At 52.7% G+C, this 18,257-nt stretch overlaps 1 protein-coding gene and 4 non-coding genes across 5 annotated transcripts; all 5 read right to left on the minus strand.

The window, feature by feature from the left end:
* Positions 1-4,536: 4,536 nt before the first annotated feature.
* On the minus strand, positions 4,537-5,475 carry LOC121152052 (olfactory receptor 1F1-like). The gene has a single exon (XM_040973971.1). The coding sequence runs from the start codon at positions 5,473-5,475 to the stop codon at positions 4,537-4,539; it is 939 nt and encodes a 312-aa protein (XP_040829905.1).
* A 3,887-nt stretch (positions 5,476-9,362) lies between these two features.
* TRNAR-CCU lies at positions 9,363-9,435 on the minus strand. Its single transcript has one exon. It is a non-coding gene; the product is annotated as a tRNA-Arg (tRNA).
* Positions 9,436-11,606: 2,171 nt separating this feature from the next.
* Positions 11,607-11,679, minus strand: TRNAP-AGG. Its single transcript has one exon. It is a non-coding gene; the product is annotated as a tRNA-Pro (tRNA).
* Positions 11,680-14,020: 2,341 nt separating this feature from the next.
* TRNAP-AGG lies at positions 14,021-14,092 on the minus strand. Its single transcript has one exon. It is a non-coding gene; the product is annotated as a tRNA-Pro (tRNA).
* Positions 14,093-16,713: 2,621 nt separating this feature from the next.
* TRNAP-CGG lies at positions 16,714-16,785 on the minus strand. Its single transcript has one exon. It is a non-coding gene; the product is annotated as a tRNA-Pro (tRNA).
* Positions 16,786-18,257: the final 1,472 nt, after the last annotated feature.

An 18,257-nucleotide genomic window follows, 5' to 3' on the forward strand; every position in this document is an offset into this window, starting at 1 on the left:
GTCAATCCCAAGTCACCATGTAGCTCAGCTAGAATATGAGCGCAACAGACTTCTGTCTGCTATATCTTCTTCCTGGGCTGAGCTGAGATGGGCTCAGGGCTAAGCCAGATGAAAGCCAGGAACCCAGAACTCCATCTGACTCCCACCATGGGTGACAGCAGCAGGAACCTGAATCAGAGTAGCAAGAAAGAGAGTAGTGGGCCCAGCACGATGGCTCTACTAACACTTAATCTTGAAGAACCAGCATCCCATATGAGCACCAGTTCATGTCCTGAATAATCCAACTCCCTGCTAAAGGCCTGGGAAAGCAATGGAGGGTGATTTAAGTCCTAGGCCCCTGCACCTATGTGGAAGACCTGAAAGAAGCTCCCAGCTCCTGGCTTTGAATTGGCTCAGCTCCAGTCATTGTGGCTTTGGGGAGTGAATCAGCACATGCAAGATCTTTTTTTTCTGTCTCTCTTTCTCTCTGTATATCTGACTTTCTAATAAAAATAAAGGAAGGCGGGCCCAGCACAATACCAATGGTTAAAGTCCTCTCCTTAAACGCACTGGGATTCCATATGGGCGCCGGTTCTAATCTCGGTGGGCCTACTTTCCATCCAGTTCCCTGCCTGTGGCCTGGAAAAGCAGTTGAGGATGGCCCAAAGCTTTGGGACCCTGCACCCATGTGGGAGACCTGGGAGAGCTCCTGTCTCCTGGCTTCAGATTGGCTCAGCTCCAGCTGTTGCGGTTGCTTGGGGAGTGAACCATCGGAAGGAAGATCTTTCTCTCCGTCCCCCCACCTCTCTGTATATCTATCCAATAAAAATAAAATGAATCTTTTTTTTTGCATTGAAAGGCGGATATAAATGACACGATCATTTTTGCATAGATCCTTTTCTATGAAATGGGAAGACTAGTCAACTCCGTGAAGAAAGAGAGCAGACTGGTGTAGTCAGAAAGTAGCACAAGACTGCCTCCTGCAGGACAGAAGTCAGTGGACCCAAACCACAGCACCTACTGCCCCACTCCCAGGTCCACCCCAAGGATTCCCAACATGGCAAGCCTATCCAATCACACAAGTCAGTTCCCTGAAACTTAAACATCCTTAGAGGAAGAAAGGGGAAGACAAGAGAGGAAAGAGAGACAGGGGGACAGAGAAAAGAGGAGGGAGAGAGAGAGAAGAGAAGGAAAAGGAGAGGGGGAGGCAGAAAGCACTGACAGCCTTGGGTGCAGGCTTCCTGGGAAAGACCTATGGCCTGGAATTAAGTAAGACAACATCCTGACACTCCAGGGAGTGATAGCCTCTTCCAGGAACAGGCCCATCTGCCTGGGTGTAAGGCTTTCCCACTTGATAAGGGATCCAGCAGGCACCCCATGCTGCCCACTACAGCACTGCGTTCTAGACATAAAGGTACAGAAGGAGCTAAAGGGATCCTAGCAGTGGCAGGTGGCCTGTCCACACCGGACACGAGTGAGGAGGTGAGTGCATGAGACTGCTCCAGGCAAGGGGTGGCAAGTAGCACAATGAACAGCCTTTGCTTCACAGGAAGTAGCAAGGCCAGGGCTGGGATTAGGCTGGGAAGCAGAAACAAGCACAGAGCAGTTGAATGGGTGACCTTCTGTTGTCAGCTCAGCACCTCCTAGAGCGATGTCAGTAACTCCCCTCGCAAGAGTGCTTAACGGGGGGCTGACGCCCATGGGGAATGATCTCCCAACCAGCACACCTTAATTGCATACACACAGTTTCATCTTTAACAGGGAATGGAGTCAGAAAACCCATCAGAGAGTCTTCACAGAATAAGATCACACTAATTTTTCTCCACTGCCCACAGATTTTAAGTTTTTTTTTTTAAGTTCTTTACATTTTTATTTGAAAGAGCTACAGAGAGAATTAGACACACAGAGAGAGCCCTTATATTCACTGTTTCATTCCCCCAAAGGCCACAATGGCCAGAGCTGAGCCAGCAGCCTCAGGGTCTCCCATGTATGTACAAAGGCCCAAGGACTTGAGTTGTCCTCTGCTCTCCCAGGACACAAGCAAGGAACCGGATCAGACATGGGGCAGCAGGGACACTACCCAATACCCATATTGGGCAGAAGCTTGCCTACAATGCCATGGTGCACCCCCCCCCAGGAGTTTACTTTTTTTAAGACTTATTTATTTATATTTTTACTGGAAAGTCAGATTTACAGAGAGAAGGATACAGAAAGATTTCCCATCCACTGGTTCACTCCCTTAGTGGCCTCAACAGCAGAACTGAGCTCAATCCGAAGCCAGGAATTAGAAGCCAAGAGCCTCCTCTCTGTCCCCAACTCAGGTGCAGGGGCCCAAGGCTTTGGGCCATTCTCTGCCACAAACAGGGAGCTGTATTAGAAGTGGAGCAGCAGGGACACGAACCAACACTCACATGGGATTCTGCAAAGCGAGGGTTTAGTCTAGACCGTTGCTCCAGGACACCCAGCAGCTTTTTCACTCATATGGGATTCTGCAAAGTGAGGATTTAGTCTAGACCATTGCTCCGGGACACCCAGCAGCTTTTTTAATAAGAAGATCTGAAGTCAGGCTTAGTCACAGCAGTTGAAACATTTCTTTAAGCTGTTGGCATGCCACAGCTGAGTGCTGAGACTGAGTCCCGATTCTGTGTCTACATCAGCTTTCTGCTAACACATATCTAGGGAAGCAACAGAGGATGGCTCAAGGGCTTCCGTTCCTGCTGTCCACCTGGAGACCTGGATGAAGTTCCCAGCTGCCAGCTCTGGCTTCATCCAGCCCAGCAAACAGTGGACCAGCAGATGGGGGGCTCTAATTCTTCCCTTCCTCCTTTCACTGCTTTCCCTCCTCCCTCCCTCGTCTTCCCCCTACAAATACATAAGATCCTGACCCCCAAAAAAGTGAATCTTCATCCGAGAAAACTTGCAGAAAGTCTAGGAGAATGAGCAAACCTGTGTCAAAAGAATGTAGAGTAGCAATATGCATAGTAACCAAAGTGTGTATCAGGGGAAAAAAGGTTTAAACAGGACCAAGATCACTGTGCTCCCAGAGAGACACTGTGTAACATCCATGAGCCTCCACGTCCTCCATCCCTCCATCGTCTCCCCGCAAGTCAGGAGCCACAAGCTGTTCACAGGACGACAGGGAATGGACGGGCACAGAGGGCCAAGATGACGCCTGTGGCCAGCTGAGTCCTCTGCACTTCCCATGCAGCTCCCTGCTAATACACCTGAGAAAGCAGCAGAGTGGTTCAAGAACCTGGGTCACTAACACCCACGTGGGAGACCCCTGACTTGGGCCTAGACTGACCTCAACCACGGCGACCATTTGGAGAATAAATGCTTTTTATTATTTGCAATCTTTCAAATAAATGAATAAAATATTTTTAGAGATTTCAAATATTAACTATTAGACTTCATAAATTGAGTTTTACAATGAGAAAAATCAGTATCTGAATGCTATCAACTTCGTATACACCTGTTTGAATTCTATTTTAGAAATACAACAATACATAGTAGGGAAAATTTTTATTGGAGTTCATTGAACGTTAAAGTACCCCAAGGACCCAGAGGGGCTCTCAAAGGGAGAAGGGCACATCTGAGCTGGTGTTCCTGGGGAGCTCTGACCTGACACGGCGAGCTGGCAGCCACAGCAGGCATACCCTCCATGGTCCAGAGTCACTTCACTGAACAGCCACATGAACCTGAACACAGAAAACCTGTAACCCGAACCTCACAAGGGTCTCCAGGTCGTCCCCAAATAATATGGACCAAGGCAGCAAGGCTGCAGTAGATACACCATGAGCAGGCTTGAGGACTCTGCAGAGGCAGAGGGGACGTCTCCCTCAGTCCTTTCTATCTGTGAAAGGCAGAGGACCTTTGGCTTCATCCAGAGACAGGACAGGGACCTCCAGTCTGCTGGTCTACTCCCCAAGTATCCACCACAGGCAGGAGTGAGGAACTCAGAGTCTGCAGGAATGAGGCAGTGACCCAACCGTCATCACCTGCACCACAGGGTCTGCATTAGCAGGAGACAGAGCCAGGACTCACCCAGGTACCAGAATGTGATGCACACAATTCCAGCAACAGTTTAAGGACTGTGACCATAAGATACGCCTTACCTCCTGAGCCAGGCTCTCATGTCCACCAGGCAGTCTCATTTGAATGAGAAAGCTCATCCACCATTCCTGGTATGATTCATTATACTGAATTTCTGGGGATTTCTGTGTGCCAACCTCTTGTCCACCTGACGCAGAGGGACACACTGGCAGTGTTTTCTGACCCAGTGCGATCTTACCACCACAGATGCTAATTCATTGTCCCCACAGCCCTGGGGACCAGACACAAGTGAATCACGAAAACTTCCTTGGTGACTGTACATCCTACAAACAAACCACTTACAAAGGAAACATTTGACCTGGCCGTACAAGTCAGAAATGACTCACTAAGCAGAAGCAACAGAGCTAGCTGTGAGTGAGGGATCAGCCCAGCTGGCTGCGTCCACCTTTGCTTCAATAACCGCTGCACTTAGCCTGACAGGGAGAGTCCATCTTGCATCTCTTGTCAGGCAGGAAATGGCTTCTGGCCGACCACCCTTCCGAGAGCCCCCTTCAAGTCCCGGTTCCTGAGGCTGTAGATGAAAGGATTCAGCAGAGGCGTCACCACCGTGTACAGCACAGTGGCTGCCGTGTCCCGCTCGGCTGAGTGCGAGGAGGAAGGGTTGAAATACACAGCAATGATGGTGCCATAGAAGAGGGAAACCACGGCCAGGTGGGAGCTGCAGGTGGAGAAGGCTTTCCACCTGCCCCCAACGGAGGGCACTCTCAGCACAGCACCAGCAATGAAGACATAGGACACCAGGATGCAGACAAAAGGGGCGATCATGACCAGGGCCCCCTCGGTAAGAATCATCACCTCGTTGAGGTGTGTGTCCGAGCAGGAGAGTTTCAGGAGAGGAGTGACATCACAGAAGAAGTGGGGGATCGCATTGTCCCCACAAAACGAGAGTCGCGCCATCAGCAGGGTGTGCAACAAGACATTTAAGTTGCCAACGACCCATGACCCAGCAACCATCAGGACACAGAGCTGACGGGTCATCTTTGTTGTGTAATGCAGAGGGTGGCACACAGCCACAAAACGGTCATAGGCCATCACAGCCAGGAGGAAATTGTCCATGTCCACAAACAAGAAAACAAAATACATCTGAGTGAGACAGCCAGAGAAGGAGATGGCCTGAGTCCCAAGGACGTGATTGGCCAGCATCTTGGGGACGGTGGTGGAGGAGAAGCAGACATCCACGAAGGACAGGTTACTGAGGAAGAAGTACATGGGGGTGTGCAGGCGCGTGTCAGTGCTGATGGCCAGGAGGATGAGCAGGTTGCCCAGGACCGTGGCCAGGTACATGCTCAGGAAGAGCACGAACAGCAGCTGCTGCTGCTGCGGGTGCCGGGAGAGCCCCAGGAGGAGGAACTGGGAGACGCTGGACTGGTTGGCCCCGCTCATGGGGCTGGGTACCCGGTAGTCTTAGTTCAAAAACTTGAGTCAGGTAGGCCACATAGACAACCACAGGACATGAAAAAGATGTCAGGATTTTGCTCCTTGTGCATATTTGCCACCCATGTCTCCATGGGCTTCCACGCCTTCATTGGCAAATAAGGTTATCTGCCTAGGGTGATCACACAGAACCTCTCGAAGGACCCCCGAGATACTGACAGTGATTTTTCACTTAGATATGTAAATAAAATTGAGACTTTGCTGCTTGTAGTGAAGGCAAGCAAACACAACATCCAGCAGTTTTCAAAAGGACAAGTGGACTGTGCAAGGCTAACACAACACCCCCTGATGACCAGGGTCAGGAAATGTCCCTACCCCTCGCACCCAGGCACGTCTACTTTGGGGACTGTGTCCACAGTCAGCCAATAGCGCTCCCCAGTTCTTGGGTAGGGGATGTTGTGATTAACCTGTGGCAGCTGTCACAGTCTCCATTTTCCAGGCACCTTTCAGGGTCCAAATGGGGCCTCCTGAGGATGCTGCTGAGCACCCCGAGTCTCACTTGTGGAGCCAGCAGAACAACCAGAGGTGCAAGCAGAGACAGCCAGTCTGTGTCCCTGCCGGACGAGGCAGACTCTGGGAGTGACCAGGGGATGGCATTAAGCTGCTGTTGACTGCAGGGTTATCTCCAGGACTCAGTGTACAAGGCAGTGAGTTGTGGCTGCACAAACCTTTGCTGCTTGACAAACATGTATGAATGGATATCCTCGATGTCGCCACAGGTCCTGGGCATGCTCAACCTCTTCAGACACAGCCAGAGTCTGAGGGAGTGGGGTTGCCTTGAGGGTCACAAGTTGAGTCTGCACCCAGGAGGAGGTGGAGGACACCAACCGGGCTATTGATGCAGGAGAGCATTTGAGATAATCCCAGGACAAGCCACAGCCGCTAGGGTCATGTTCCCTGTGAGCCTCATTAGAGACAAGCAGAGAGCAATCGCCCTTCTCCTCCTTGGGGTCACCAGAGTCACCTGCTTCCTGCTTGAAGATGATGCAATGCTAGCGGTAACCATCTGCAAACATGAAGCCAAGGAGAAACCTTCTGCTGGAGTAAACACCCACTCTGTATTTCATCCCCACCCAAGCTAAGGGTGTCCTTGTTGAACCTGCCTAGGGATTAGGAAAATAATCTTTGGATTCCTGCATCTGCTACTGCCATTGTCTGACCCTGGGGAACTACCTACTGAGTCACAGGGTTTCATTGTTACTGTGGTGGAGAGTGTTAACACCGCCCAGCTGTGTTAGTTCTATGGGTTCATGATGGCTAACCTCCTCAGTGCTTCAGGCTAGGACCATGTCTACTCATGGGAGGCATGAGCTACAAAATGCTATTACATCTTTAATTCTGTCCCATCAAACCCCTATGCTGGATAAATACTATTTGTACATAGCATCCCATGCAGAGCTTCATGGGTCAATTGTTATTTTTATAACAGGCCAGATGACAAGTCATTTCTTTAATATTTCTTTTTTTTTTTAAAGATTTTTTTTTTATTGGAAAGTCAGATTTAAAGAGAGAAGGAGATATACAGAGAAAGCAGTCGAGGATGGCCCAAAGCCTTGGGACCCTGCACCCACGTGGGAGACCTGGAGGAAGTTCCTGGCTCCTGGCTTCGGATTGACACAGCACCGTCCATTGTGGTCACCGTGTCGGGCCCTCCTTGTGTTTCTTGAGTCTTTCAAAAGTGTGTGTCAGACTTTTTTAAAATGTGCTCTCTGCTCTGTGACGTCTTAGTCAATAGCGTCCACCTATTCCCTGTCACTCAAGACAAAAGCCTGAGGATTAAGGTGAGGGCACTTGCATCCTCATCCGACAGGAACTTGCCATCACATACATATTCCACCTCCTAAGCGAGCCAAAAGCCAACTCAAAACAAGCAACCCTTGAAGCTCCTTATGAAAGATATGGAGAGGGGAGAAGAATCATTGAATTATTATAAAGACATTATTTGCAGGAAACTGACTTATAGCATAAGGGCAATAGAATCTGGCAAAGTCTGTGTGTTTCCAGCAGGGCTTAGTTCCGGGATCTGAAAATATCAGTTGCCCCTACAGCAGGATGGATGGAATCCCTAAGTACACAGAGCAATTAGTCAACTCCTTTAATCACTTTTCCAGTGAACTGAAGAAAACCTTATGATCTATGATCATCTTAGCACCCAAAATGTGTTACTAAATATTGCATCACATGGCCGGCACTTGGTGCCAGGGCTCTGAGAATCCAATGATGTGGGGCTTCTAGACTGAGGAGCAAGACAATGCCCAGACAAACCCTAGCCTCTTGCAGTCCACCCGGCTACAGTATGGGGAAAGGTTCTGTAAATCGCTGGCACAGGACAATAAATAAGTGAAGACCTCAAGCTGAAAAGGAAACATAATGTGACTCAAAAGAAGCAGTCCAGTGATGCATCACTCTACACTCCCAAATCTGTACTGTGAGGTGTGTAAACTCAGTTTACCTTATATAAATAAAACACTTAAAAGGAAAAAAAAAAAAAAGCAGCCCAGGAGGTGAGTTGATGAAGATGCTTAGGTGTGTATGGCAACGCAGTAACAACAGCCAAGAAAGAGAAAATGGCAGAGTAGATCAAGAACTGTACTTACTCCCAGAGCCTATCAGACTGTGTCACATAATGCAACGTAGTTAAAGAAAAAAAAAAAGAACACACCCACAAAGACGCCTGTCTCTTACACAGAGTACAGGGGCAGACACTGCACGGGACACCTGCATCCATATCGGAGTGCCTGGGTTCCAGCCCCAATGCCAGCTCTCCACAGATGTGCATGCTGGCTGTAGCAAGCGATAGTCCAGGTGGCTGAGTTACTGCCACTGCTCTGGGAGACCTGGTCAGCCTTGGCCTGGTCCAGCCCAAGCCACCACGGACGTTTGAAGAACGAGTGGGAAGATGGGCCATCTCTTTCTCTGTGTCTGTTTTTCAATAACTTTTATTTTTAAATAAAAGTCATTTTTAAAAGGGGGGGAACCTGTATTTACAAAAGAGTTACAAGTGGGTGCAGACTCTCCTGAGAAATGGATTCCTTTGCTAGTGATGGATTCTCAGAGGGACCCAGCACCAGATCCCAGAACTAACACTTCCGCCCAGACATTCTTCCCTTGGTGAATTTACATTTTCCAAATCTCAGGTCAGGTAGGGGGCTGGGAGATAAGAAAAAGATTGTAGTTCCTCCTGATCATTTCAACAGCAAGACTGTACAGAGCCACATTGGACAGCAAGGAGGTGAACAGAGAGCCACTCCTTGTACTGAGAAAGTTGCGGAGGTCATCGATGCCACAGGCAGCAGCTGCATGTGGGAGCCCCAAACCTGAGTCCCTGGGATGGGGGGCACCCCATGCACCCTAGCCACATACCCAGGACTGCTGTGTCTCACTCTTGAGCCCCCACAATACTTTTAAAGGATATTGCGTTAAAAGTGAAAATTCAGTAGCACTATCACCCAGGATCAAAACACGGTCCCTCTCCTAAGCCTTCAAGGCTCCACCCCAGTTTCCGCAATTTCAGATAGATGGATGGATACATAGATATACATAGATATACATAGATATACAGATATCTGTTAAATAAACAAAGCCAAGACCTGTTGCTCAGGGGAAACTTGCTTCTTTGCACGTGGACTCACAGGAGTGTAATTGGTGGATCAAAGGTGCATACCATGACCAGGTCCTAAACAGTAAATGCAAACATTTTATGTTGAAGGAATTGTTCTGATACATCCTTTTGTCTCTTACTAAGTAGATGATGATTCACCCGGTGCCATATTTCAAAATGCGTCAACGATGGATGAACTCATCTAGTCTACTCATCTAGTGCCCATCATCGTCCCTACCCCAGGTGGGACTCGAACCCACAATCCCTGGCTTAGGAGGCCAGTGCCTTATCCATTAGGCCACTGGGGCAGATAGAAACCCTCCTCCAGGAGGAAGCTGGTGACTGGTGGCTGCGAAGCCACCTGAAGGCCGATTGGAGTATGCACTTGATGAAGAGACTGGGTTCCTCAGACGCGATGCCCTCTATTGCAGTCCCAGGGAACAAGGGACCAACCTCCGCCCGCCGCAGCTCCTGCGAGCTCCGCGCTGCCGGCAGGGGTGTCCCGGGCTGGCCCGCTCCCTCCACGAGCACCGCCAGAGACCCGGACGTCCAGACCGACAGGCCGGTGCTGCCGAGGTGGACCACGTCGCGCAGACAGCGCCCGGGGTGGCGTCCTCTGACGCTGAGCTACAGCCGAAGCCAGAGCTCGCCGCTGGACGCCAGCACGCCCTGGACCGGGGGCTGCCTGTGGTGTCCACCCCGGAGCACGCGGTTCCAGTCACGCGCCGAAAAGACCCTCCTTCCCCATTCCCCCACCCGGGCTTCCTTGCCGAAGCCACATTCTCCCCAGGGCGAGGTCACCTCCTTAGGAACTTTCCTCGCTATCCGCCCCTTTGCTCAAGAGTACTTCGGGGACTTCAGACACCCCTTGGCGCTCCCATTTACCCTTTTCCTCCGCGCTATGAGATGATCTCTCATGCGTCTCATACTACAATTTCCCCTCAAATAACGAATGCGTTTTGTGGCTTTAAAAAAGGACCGAACCGGGGACCGGTCTTCAATCTCCTCGAGGCCCGCCTGCCTGCAGGGGCCCGAGACTCCCTCACCCCGACGCCTCCGAAGGCACCCGGCAGGCAGCTCTCGTTCCGGGACGCGCGGGGTTCCAGGGCGCTGCAGGCGCAGCTCGGGTCCTGGCTGGCTCCGGCGCGCAGCCCCCACCCGCACCCCGAGCTCTCCTGTCCAGGCCCTGAAGACGAGAGACCTGCAGAAACAGGCTGAATGGAGCAGGGTTTCCCGGGTCAGACGACACAGAGCCACGCCTAACCCTGAATAGCAGACTGATCTGGCTCGGCTGCCTCGGAGAATGTTCCCCAGTCTGAATTTTTCTAGTTTTTCTTATATTTCATCCAGGTTAAAACATTTTTGCTAGAAAGGTAACGCAGTTGGGGTGAGTCCCACACCCCCTCAGACCTAAGGGAGGTCCTGGGTCCTGGCTAAGGTGCTCTCGGCAGGCCATGAGGCTCCCCCAGGTTTCTTAGAGCCATTCTCCAGCGCTCCTGCGGAGGAATCTACTGTAAGATCACCCGACAAGATTCTGAGAGCGGGAGTGGAGGTGGGCTTGGGGGAAGCCCTGGAGACACCCCTAGGGTCCCCACGTCTAGGACACCCACTTTACAGAGGCAGCTGAGCTGGAGACACTTGTGTTTTAGGGTCACAGATTCGAGAAGCCCTACCACCCCGACAAGTTCTCTCCTTTTTCCACATTGGTAAACGTTCTCCAAAAGCCTGTAACCTGGGGGCTCTGCCCGCACTCTCTGGGTACCACGCCCGAGGTTAATTTGGCCTCCTCACCATCCTGAAAGCTCCTCGCTGCTTTTAAGGGTTTTTTTTCCCCCCTTTTCTTTTCTTTTAAAAAAAATGTCTAGTATTATAGCAAGACAGCTGGTGCCAATCACCCCGCCTATTAGCGCTAACGCAAAACGAAGATGTCGGCTAGCGTATTTTCCTTAAAGCAGACTTTTTTTGTTTTTTAACCCAGAAAGCAAGTTAAAAAAATAATAATAATCTTAGGAAAGAAATGGTTATGCCAGGAACTGCTCGCTCTCTCACAGTCAGAGCCGGCGGGAAAGAGGAGACTCCAACGAGGGCGCGGAGGACCCAGGACCACCGCCCGTCACCGCGCAGCTCAGGGCGGTGGGGCCAGAGTCCAACGCCGAGCAAGGGCCTAGGGCAGCCGGGCCAGCCACGGGCCCACCGACCCCAAAACGCGCCGGCCCCGACCCAGGGTGGCGCCGGCTCCCCGCCTGAGTTAGGGCGGGACAACCGTGTGGTAATGGCCGCTCTGGAACCTCACCAACTCCCCTCCCTTCCGGAGATACCGCAGCCCACAGAACTTCTCACCCAGCTAAAACATTGACCTTGTACAGTCTGCGAGTTCCAAAGCTGTTTCCCTCATTTCCTCCTGCGCGACGGGATCTGCGGGACAGAATGTGGTCGCGCAGCGAGTCCCGAAAAGAAGAAGGTCTTGGTGTGAAAAGAAGGGCTCGTCCGGGATTATGAACCCGGGACCTCTCGCACCCTAAGCGAGAATCATACCCCTAGACCAACGAGCCACGTAGGTCAGGTTCTCCCACTGCGCTCTTGTGACCATCGGAACAACCCGAAGGCACTCGGCGCGTTCAGATTTCTCCTAAACAAGAAGGGAGCCACCCACGCCCCCTTTACGAAGAAGGCATCCTCCCCGGTGGCTCCAGTAGTCCTAGCAGGTCATCGCCTCTGGCCATCGGCCTCCGCACCCTTCGCTGCCTGGAGTGCGCAGGGAACAGACGTCGGCAGGAGGTTTCCCCCAGAAGCAAGCAGAGGCCAAGGCCGCCCCTCTTGGGCACGCGGCCACGCGTGGGTGCTCAGACAGGTGCCGAGATGTTCAGGATTCCAAAGCCCAAACCGAAGCAACCCAGGGCTGGAGTTCACGGCCGCCGGCGCTGCCGACAGAGCTGACGGGGCACACGGGGGCCGGTGGAGGTGTGGATATGGGAGAGGTGTCCCGAGCGCAAGGTGACAATCAGTTCGCCTCCTGAGCACAGCTTCCTAAGCCTGAGGGGGCTCCCCCTCGGGCTCCCCCACCCCACGCAGAGCCGGAGCCCGGGCGCCCCGCAAGCTGGGAGCGCCCGTCCAGCAGGCCCCTTCCCGGCATCTCCGCGTTGCCTAACCGCCTAACTGCGCCAAACAAGAGCCTGCGCAAGATCTGTCCGGCTCACACCCACCGAGTCCAGAGCTTGGGACAAACCGGCACCTGGCCCGGGCACTGGGGCAGCGCTGTGGAAACCAAAGCCACACTCTTCGCCAGTCCCTGTCCCGGCGGTGCCCACCAGGGAGCCAGCACAAGGCAAGTGCTTGTTAAAAGATACAGGCTTCTTGTTCTCTGGCCCAGTTTCTTCAAAACGAACCCTTAAAAAGAGGATGACCAAGAGGACTGGAATCATACCTGACACCCTGGAGGGAAGTCAGTGAGCTAGACTCACCTGGTGTGGTGAGCAGAGCTCTTACCAGGTTCCAACATGGCTCGAGTAGGGCCTGTGGCCCACACCCAAGCCCTTCACCCCTCCTCCTTCTGGAAGCCCCAACAGGTCCACTCCACCCAGGCTTGCTGGGCAGCAATGCCACATCCAGGGGGAGGACCTGAGGGGCCAGGGTGCAGGGAAGCCACTGTGAGGTGTAGAGATTGGGGAGGGGGAGGCTGTGGCACCCTGTCAGTCTGTGTGAATGTGGGGAACCCTTTAACCTTGAGCCCCCCCACTCTGGGACATTCAGGCAGCTGTTCCTCCTGCAAACCAGGAACTCGCTGTATCTCACATCACCCGAGACAAGGTGCCAGGGTCCTGGGGGGGAGGAAGAGTGCAGAGCCCCAGGTCTCCCCCTCAGGAGGTGAGCCCCAGGGACCTTCAACATGGGAGGGAACTGGTGAGGCAACTGGGTGGTCCCAGTTCCTGTGAAGGGGAAGATAGGGCCCTGAGCCAGGCACTTGCAGCGGCCTCCAGCACTGGTCCGCCCTCCTGGTCCCGAGGTCCTGCAGGAGGCCGACTGACTGTAAAACATCTGCCTCATGGGTCCAGCCTCTGGCTAGAGCCTGACAGTGGCCAAGCAGGAGCACAGGTGAGAGAGTGAGGCAACATCTTAAAACAGCAAGCCAGACAGCACATCTGGAGTCAGGCTCACGCTTGGCACAATCTGCTCTTTGTCAGTGAGTGATTCTGAGCCACTAACTTTTGCAGCAATTTGTTGGAGCATCAAAGAAACCACGAACACAACTGCCCTCCTCAGGCAGACCCTGACTCTCACTGATTCTCCCACGCGGGAAGCAGGGGCTCACATACTTGAGCCTTCACCTGCTGCCCCCCAGGATGCCTATCCGCAGGAAGCTGGACTTTCCAGAGGAACCCACGCACTCCGATGTGGAATGTGGGTGACCAGTGGCATCTTAGCTGTTGGCCCACAGCTACCCATTTGCATGGCATTCTAAAGCTCCTGTTGTTCTGTTCCAATATGCACCAGTACTTGATTCTTTTTTTTTTTTCTAATTTAGAAGATTATAAGAACGTTTAAATGGTGATAATGTCACAATTGTCCTCCATCTCTTTAGATACATAAGGATACTTGTGGTACAGTTTGTGTCTCACCATGCAAAAATCAATAAATCAGTGTGATCTCATTTTCAAAAAAAAAAAAAAAATCTGGTTTTTTCTGCCAGGAGCGCAAGGTCACATTAAGCCTTGTGGTGAATTTTACAGCTGGCCCTCAAGGACTAGAGATCAAGGTGATTCCGTATCCTCAGTTCACGGTACATTCGCAGAACCAGCACCGGTAATAAATCGAAAGACCTGGCTAAGACTGTGCGTCCTCAACCCTCGCAGTAAAGCAGAAGAGACACCAGCCACTGAGGCGGGTTGAAAAGAAGGGCTCGTCCGGGATTTGAACCCGGGACCTCTCGCACCCTAAGCGAGAATCATACCCCTAGACCAACGAGCCACTTTTATAAGACCCGCAGGTTTCTATTTGAGGCTGGGCCGTGTCTAGGGGTGGTGCCGGGTGGACACGGCCCAGTCACAAGAAGGCTGTTTTCAGACCTGCGGGCAAGGGTGGGACCCGGAGTGAATCCAAGCAAGGCATCCTCAGCCCCACCGTGCCAGCGCCGCACAAAGCGGGGAGCATCACCCGACCCCCAAGTGCGGTGGCTCCTCCCTGGCCTCCCGCGGCGGCCTCTTCGCGTGGAGCTGGCGGCCCACAAGTCTCAGAGCGCAGATCACTTCACGGTCGCTCCCCGCTGCCAGGAGCTCCGAGTCTGATCGAGCAGTGGGACCTTCCACCATCCGGGTCGAGACTAACTTTGGAGCCCCTTAACCACCGGACGCCCACTAGGAAAGGTCGCCAAGCACTCAGTAAGCGCCTGCTGCGTGCGTGCAGGACACCGGCCCCTCTCTGCCATGCCCCTGCCGGCTCCTCCCGTCCAACCCCGAAGAGGCCAGAGCAAGACCAGATCGGACGTGGGATCTCGGTGGCTTTGGCTCCACCGACCGCATAGTGCGCCGTGGCCTCGGGGGCCCAAGGACCGCCGCGTTTCTCTAAACGATGGCCAAGGAGGACGTCGGGCCAGGCCGCCTACCAGACCCGCGCCGGGGCCACCGGCAAACCGCTTCCCTTTCACACCCACCTCAGGACGAGGGAAGGGAGCTGGACCTGCCTTCACGCTGGCCTGTCGGTGTCCAGCTAGCGCCTCGCCGTCGCTGCGGGAGCACTTCATACAGAGAGAGGCCCAGGCGGGGGCCACTGGACGGGACTCGCCGAAGCGGACAGGGCTTTCTTTTCTCTGTTCTGCTGCAAATGCGGGAGGAAAAGGAAGGGGCTCCTCCGGATTTGAACCCGGGGCCTCCGGGAGCAACCGCAACCGCCTGGCCCACGGCTGTCCCCCAGGGGTCACCCTGGCAGCTCGGGTACTGCGAACTCACTTGGCAGTCGTGCCCCAAAATGCGTTCAGTATGTGCATCAAGCCCCCAGGTTAGAAACAGGAATTACAAGCTGGTAAGACCTACTCTCCAAAGAGCTTTCTAGTGAAATTCACAGATGAGTTTACTATTGTGACTATCAGGGGCCAGAGCACAAAGGGAAAGTGGATGTTAGCCATTAAAAAAAAATTACGAATGATGCTAAGCCTTTTCTAAATTCAGCCCAGGGGCCAAGTAGCAAGTTAAGCTGCCGCTGGCCACAAAAGTATCCCTGCAGTGTCACTCCCAGATCAGCTCCCTGTTAACGTGTCTGGGTAAGCAGTGGGGATGGCCCACGCACGAGGACTCCTGCAGCTCCCGGCCGGACCAGGCTGTTGGGTTATCTGGGGAGTGAGGCAGCAGATGGAAGAGGTCTCTCACCCTCGTCTCCCTCTCTTTCTCATTCTGCCTTTCAGAGAAATAAGTAAAAAAGTTTTTTAAATAAGTAAATCCTAAGCAAAATTAAAGTTCAGTCCAGGGTAAGGCTTGAACCCCAAGATGCCACTAGCCAAGCCCTTGACCACCTGTAATGGACTGGCTCCGTCCCCAACCTACCACAGCAGTCCCAAAATGGGATCCAGAGCTGAACCCCCTGTTGTGCTCCCCAGCAGGCTACTGGAAACCCCAGAAAACGTCCTGAACAGCCCAGGGAGAGAGCATGGGGACTCTGGCCAGCTCGGGACAACAGCACACTACTTTCTAGAGGACCCACGACCACCAAGCAACCTTGTGGTTCACAGACCCCGACAAGCAGTCAAGGTTCCTGACCTTCGAATTATGAAATTTTACTAAACTGATTTGAGCACTCACAGAATGCCCCAGAACTCCTCTGGGTTTTTTCCCCAGGATGCTTACGGTGCCTGCTGCCACTCCCACATTTAACAGATGGCAGAACCTCTCAGAGGGTAGGAAGGAAACAACGGCCGGCCCAGCCGAGGGTCTCCCAAATGAGGGGAACTTTATTAGGGGCCATCAGCATCTGGGCCAGGCCCTCTGTCCCCCACATGATGGTCATGTCCCCAGCCCAGCAAAATCCGTTCTTGCCCTTCCCAAGCGTGTACCACGGCTGCCAGTTAACATGGCCTGATGGGTGCATTTTTAAAAAGGAAATAAACAGGTATGATTTCTTAAAATCAGGCATCTCACTCAACCACATGTATTCAACATGTTTCCAACAAGCAGTGACACACGCGACCCCGGCCATAGGGCGCTCGTGATCGCCGCCCGGGGTCCTGCACACCCACCTTGGCGCGGGTCGCACGATCTACAGCTGCGCCTGCGCAGACGGTGGTTAAGGGGTCGGCGAGCGGAGTGCGCGGATGGAGGGGTTTGAGGGCTCCCCTTCACAGAGAGACTGGTGCAGCGGGGCGGCCCCCCAGGAACACTCCAGGGGCCAGGAACAGCCGGCGTGCACGGAGCTACCCCGCCCAGGATTCCTTCCTAACCCGCACGTTTGTAACAGAACTGGGTGGATCCGAGGCACAGCATGACGCCGAGGGTGTGTGCGCCCTGTGCTTTCCCTGCTTTCTAAGATCAGAAAGCTCGGTATTCATTTATCTTCAAGAAAAGTCGGGATATTTTAAATAAGTAAAATGAGCAAACCCCCTTGGGCTCGTCCGGGATTTGAACCCGGGACCTCTCGCACCCGAAGCGAGAATCATACCCCTAGACCAACGAGCCATCCACGTGAGATGTTGACCACTAATCCTCTATCGGGTAATTACTGAGTTTGTAGTCTAACTGGTGGATTGGACACCTGTTCTAAGCTAGGCTCTGGCTGGGGTCCGGCTGGACTTGAGGTCCTTGTGGGGAGTGGGCGCAGAGCTGCTCAGTCTCTGGAAGAGAGCTCTGTGACTCCAGGAAGGAGAGGGGGCCAGCAGCAGGATGGGATCAGCCGCGAGTGCTGAAAGGCATGCCGTGGAGGCAGGAGCCACAGGCCCTGGGGTGCCAGGGCTGTGTCCCACCTTCCTCAGTCCCTCCCCCATCCTGCAGCACTAGGTCTGGGAGAGCGGGGCCTAGGAATCTGAGCGGTCAGCCTTGCAGCCCTGCTGCCCATCCCTGAGGACCGAGTGAACGTCATGGGCTCACAGCTGGGGAGGTCAAGGGTTGGCAATGAGTGTGTGGGCTACAGGAGAGAGGGGGCAGTGGCAGGGGAGCTAGAGAGAAGCTGATGGTCTCACTGACTCCAAAAGCCTGCAACTGCGGCTGGACAACGGGGGGACTGTGCACTGTCCCCAGGTGAACTGTGCCCAGGCAGCTGGCTCCAGGGTCCCTCTCCAGAATCACAATCACTTTTTTTATATATATATAATATCCCCCATTGCTGCTATAACTTTGAGGATCCTAAATAGTTAGTTGTAACCCAGCTGCACTTTCCTGTCTAGCTCAGTTGATAGACTCTTAGATCTCCATGGTAACGGCTCAAGCCCCCTATTGCAAGAGCTTAGAATAACCGCTTGATTTTGCTTCTGTATATTGCTTTTTGCTGAGCAAGAGTAGAGCCATGTTAGAATAAATGTAGAGAAGTCATTTCATGAAGCAAGTAAAAGTTTCAGTTTCCCAGACATGAACAAGGCAGCTGCAAGAATGGAGAAGATAAGGAAGCAAGGCCAATGCAACAAGGCCAATGCAAGAATATAAAAAAGAAAGTGAGGCATAACAGTCTGAGAAAGTGCAGACTGTTGTGCAAAGCCAAGGGAGCCCTGGCGCTGTCTAATCTTAAAGTAAAAACGCCAGCTGTTATGCAAAGTTTGCGGTTTTGTCCTTTAAAAAGGTGCTTTAACCTGCTTGGGGTGCGCAGAGTCCTGGGTGCCTCCAGAGACTCTGTTGCCCATTTGCGAACGCTCAATAAAATCCTCATGCTTATTGCAGCCTCTGCGTTTGACTTGTTTTGCCAATGACGGTGCGGCTCCCCTCCACGGGGTTGGACTCTCCCCGAGTCTAACACTATTGGGCTCCTGATTTTGCTGTGAGGAACTGAGATTAAGGTTAGGGTGTTAATTCCAAGGAAAGCTCTAGGGGTTTAACTTTCAAATCATCTACTGTAGATGCTGTAGTGTGTCCAGCCCTGTCAGAAAACTGAGCACTTTGCAGAGATGACTTTTTCTTAATTAAAAAATTTAAAAAAATTTTTTTTCTTTTTGCAGAAATGT

The sequence above is a fragment of the Ochotona curzoniae genome, unplaced genomic scaffold (assembly GCF_017591425.1).
Source record: "Ochotona curzoniae isolate NIBS_2020 unplaced genomic scaffold, NIBS_Ocur_1.0 contig_2321, whole genome shotgun sequence".
Taxonomy (NCBI): domain Eukaryota; kingdom Metazoa; phylum Chordata; class Mammalia; order Lagomorpha; family Ochotonidae; genus Ochotona; species Ochotona curzoniae.

Bases quoted from the DNA above. Each gene is read 5' to 3' on its own strand.
- LOC121152052 (XM_040973971.1), bottom strand. From the start codon at position 5,475: ATGAGCGGGGCCAACCAGTCCAGCGTCTCCCAGTTCCTCCTCCTGGGG.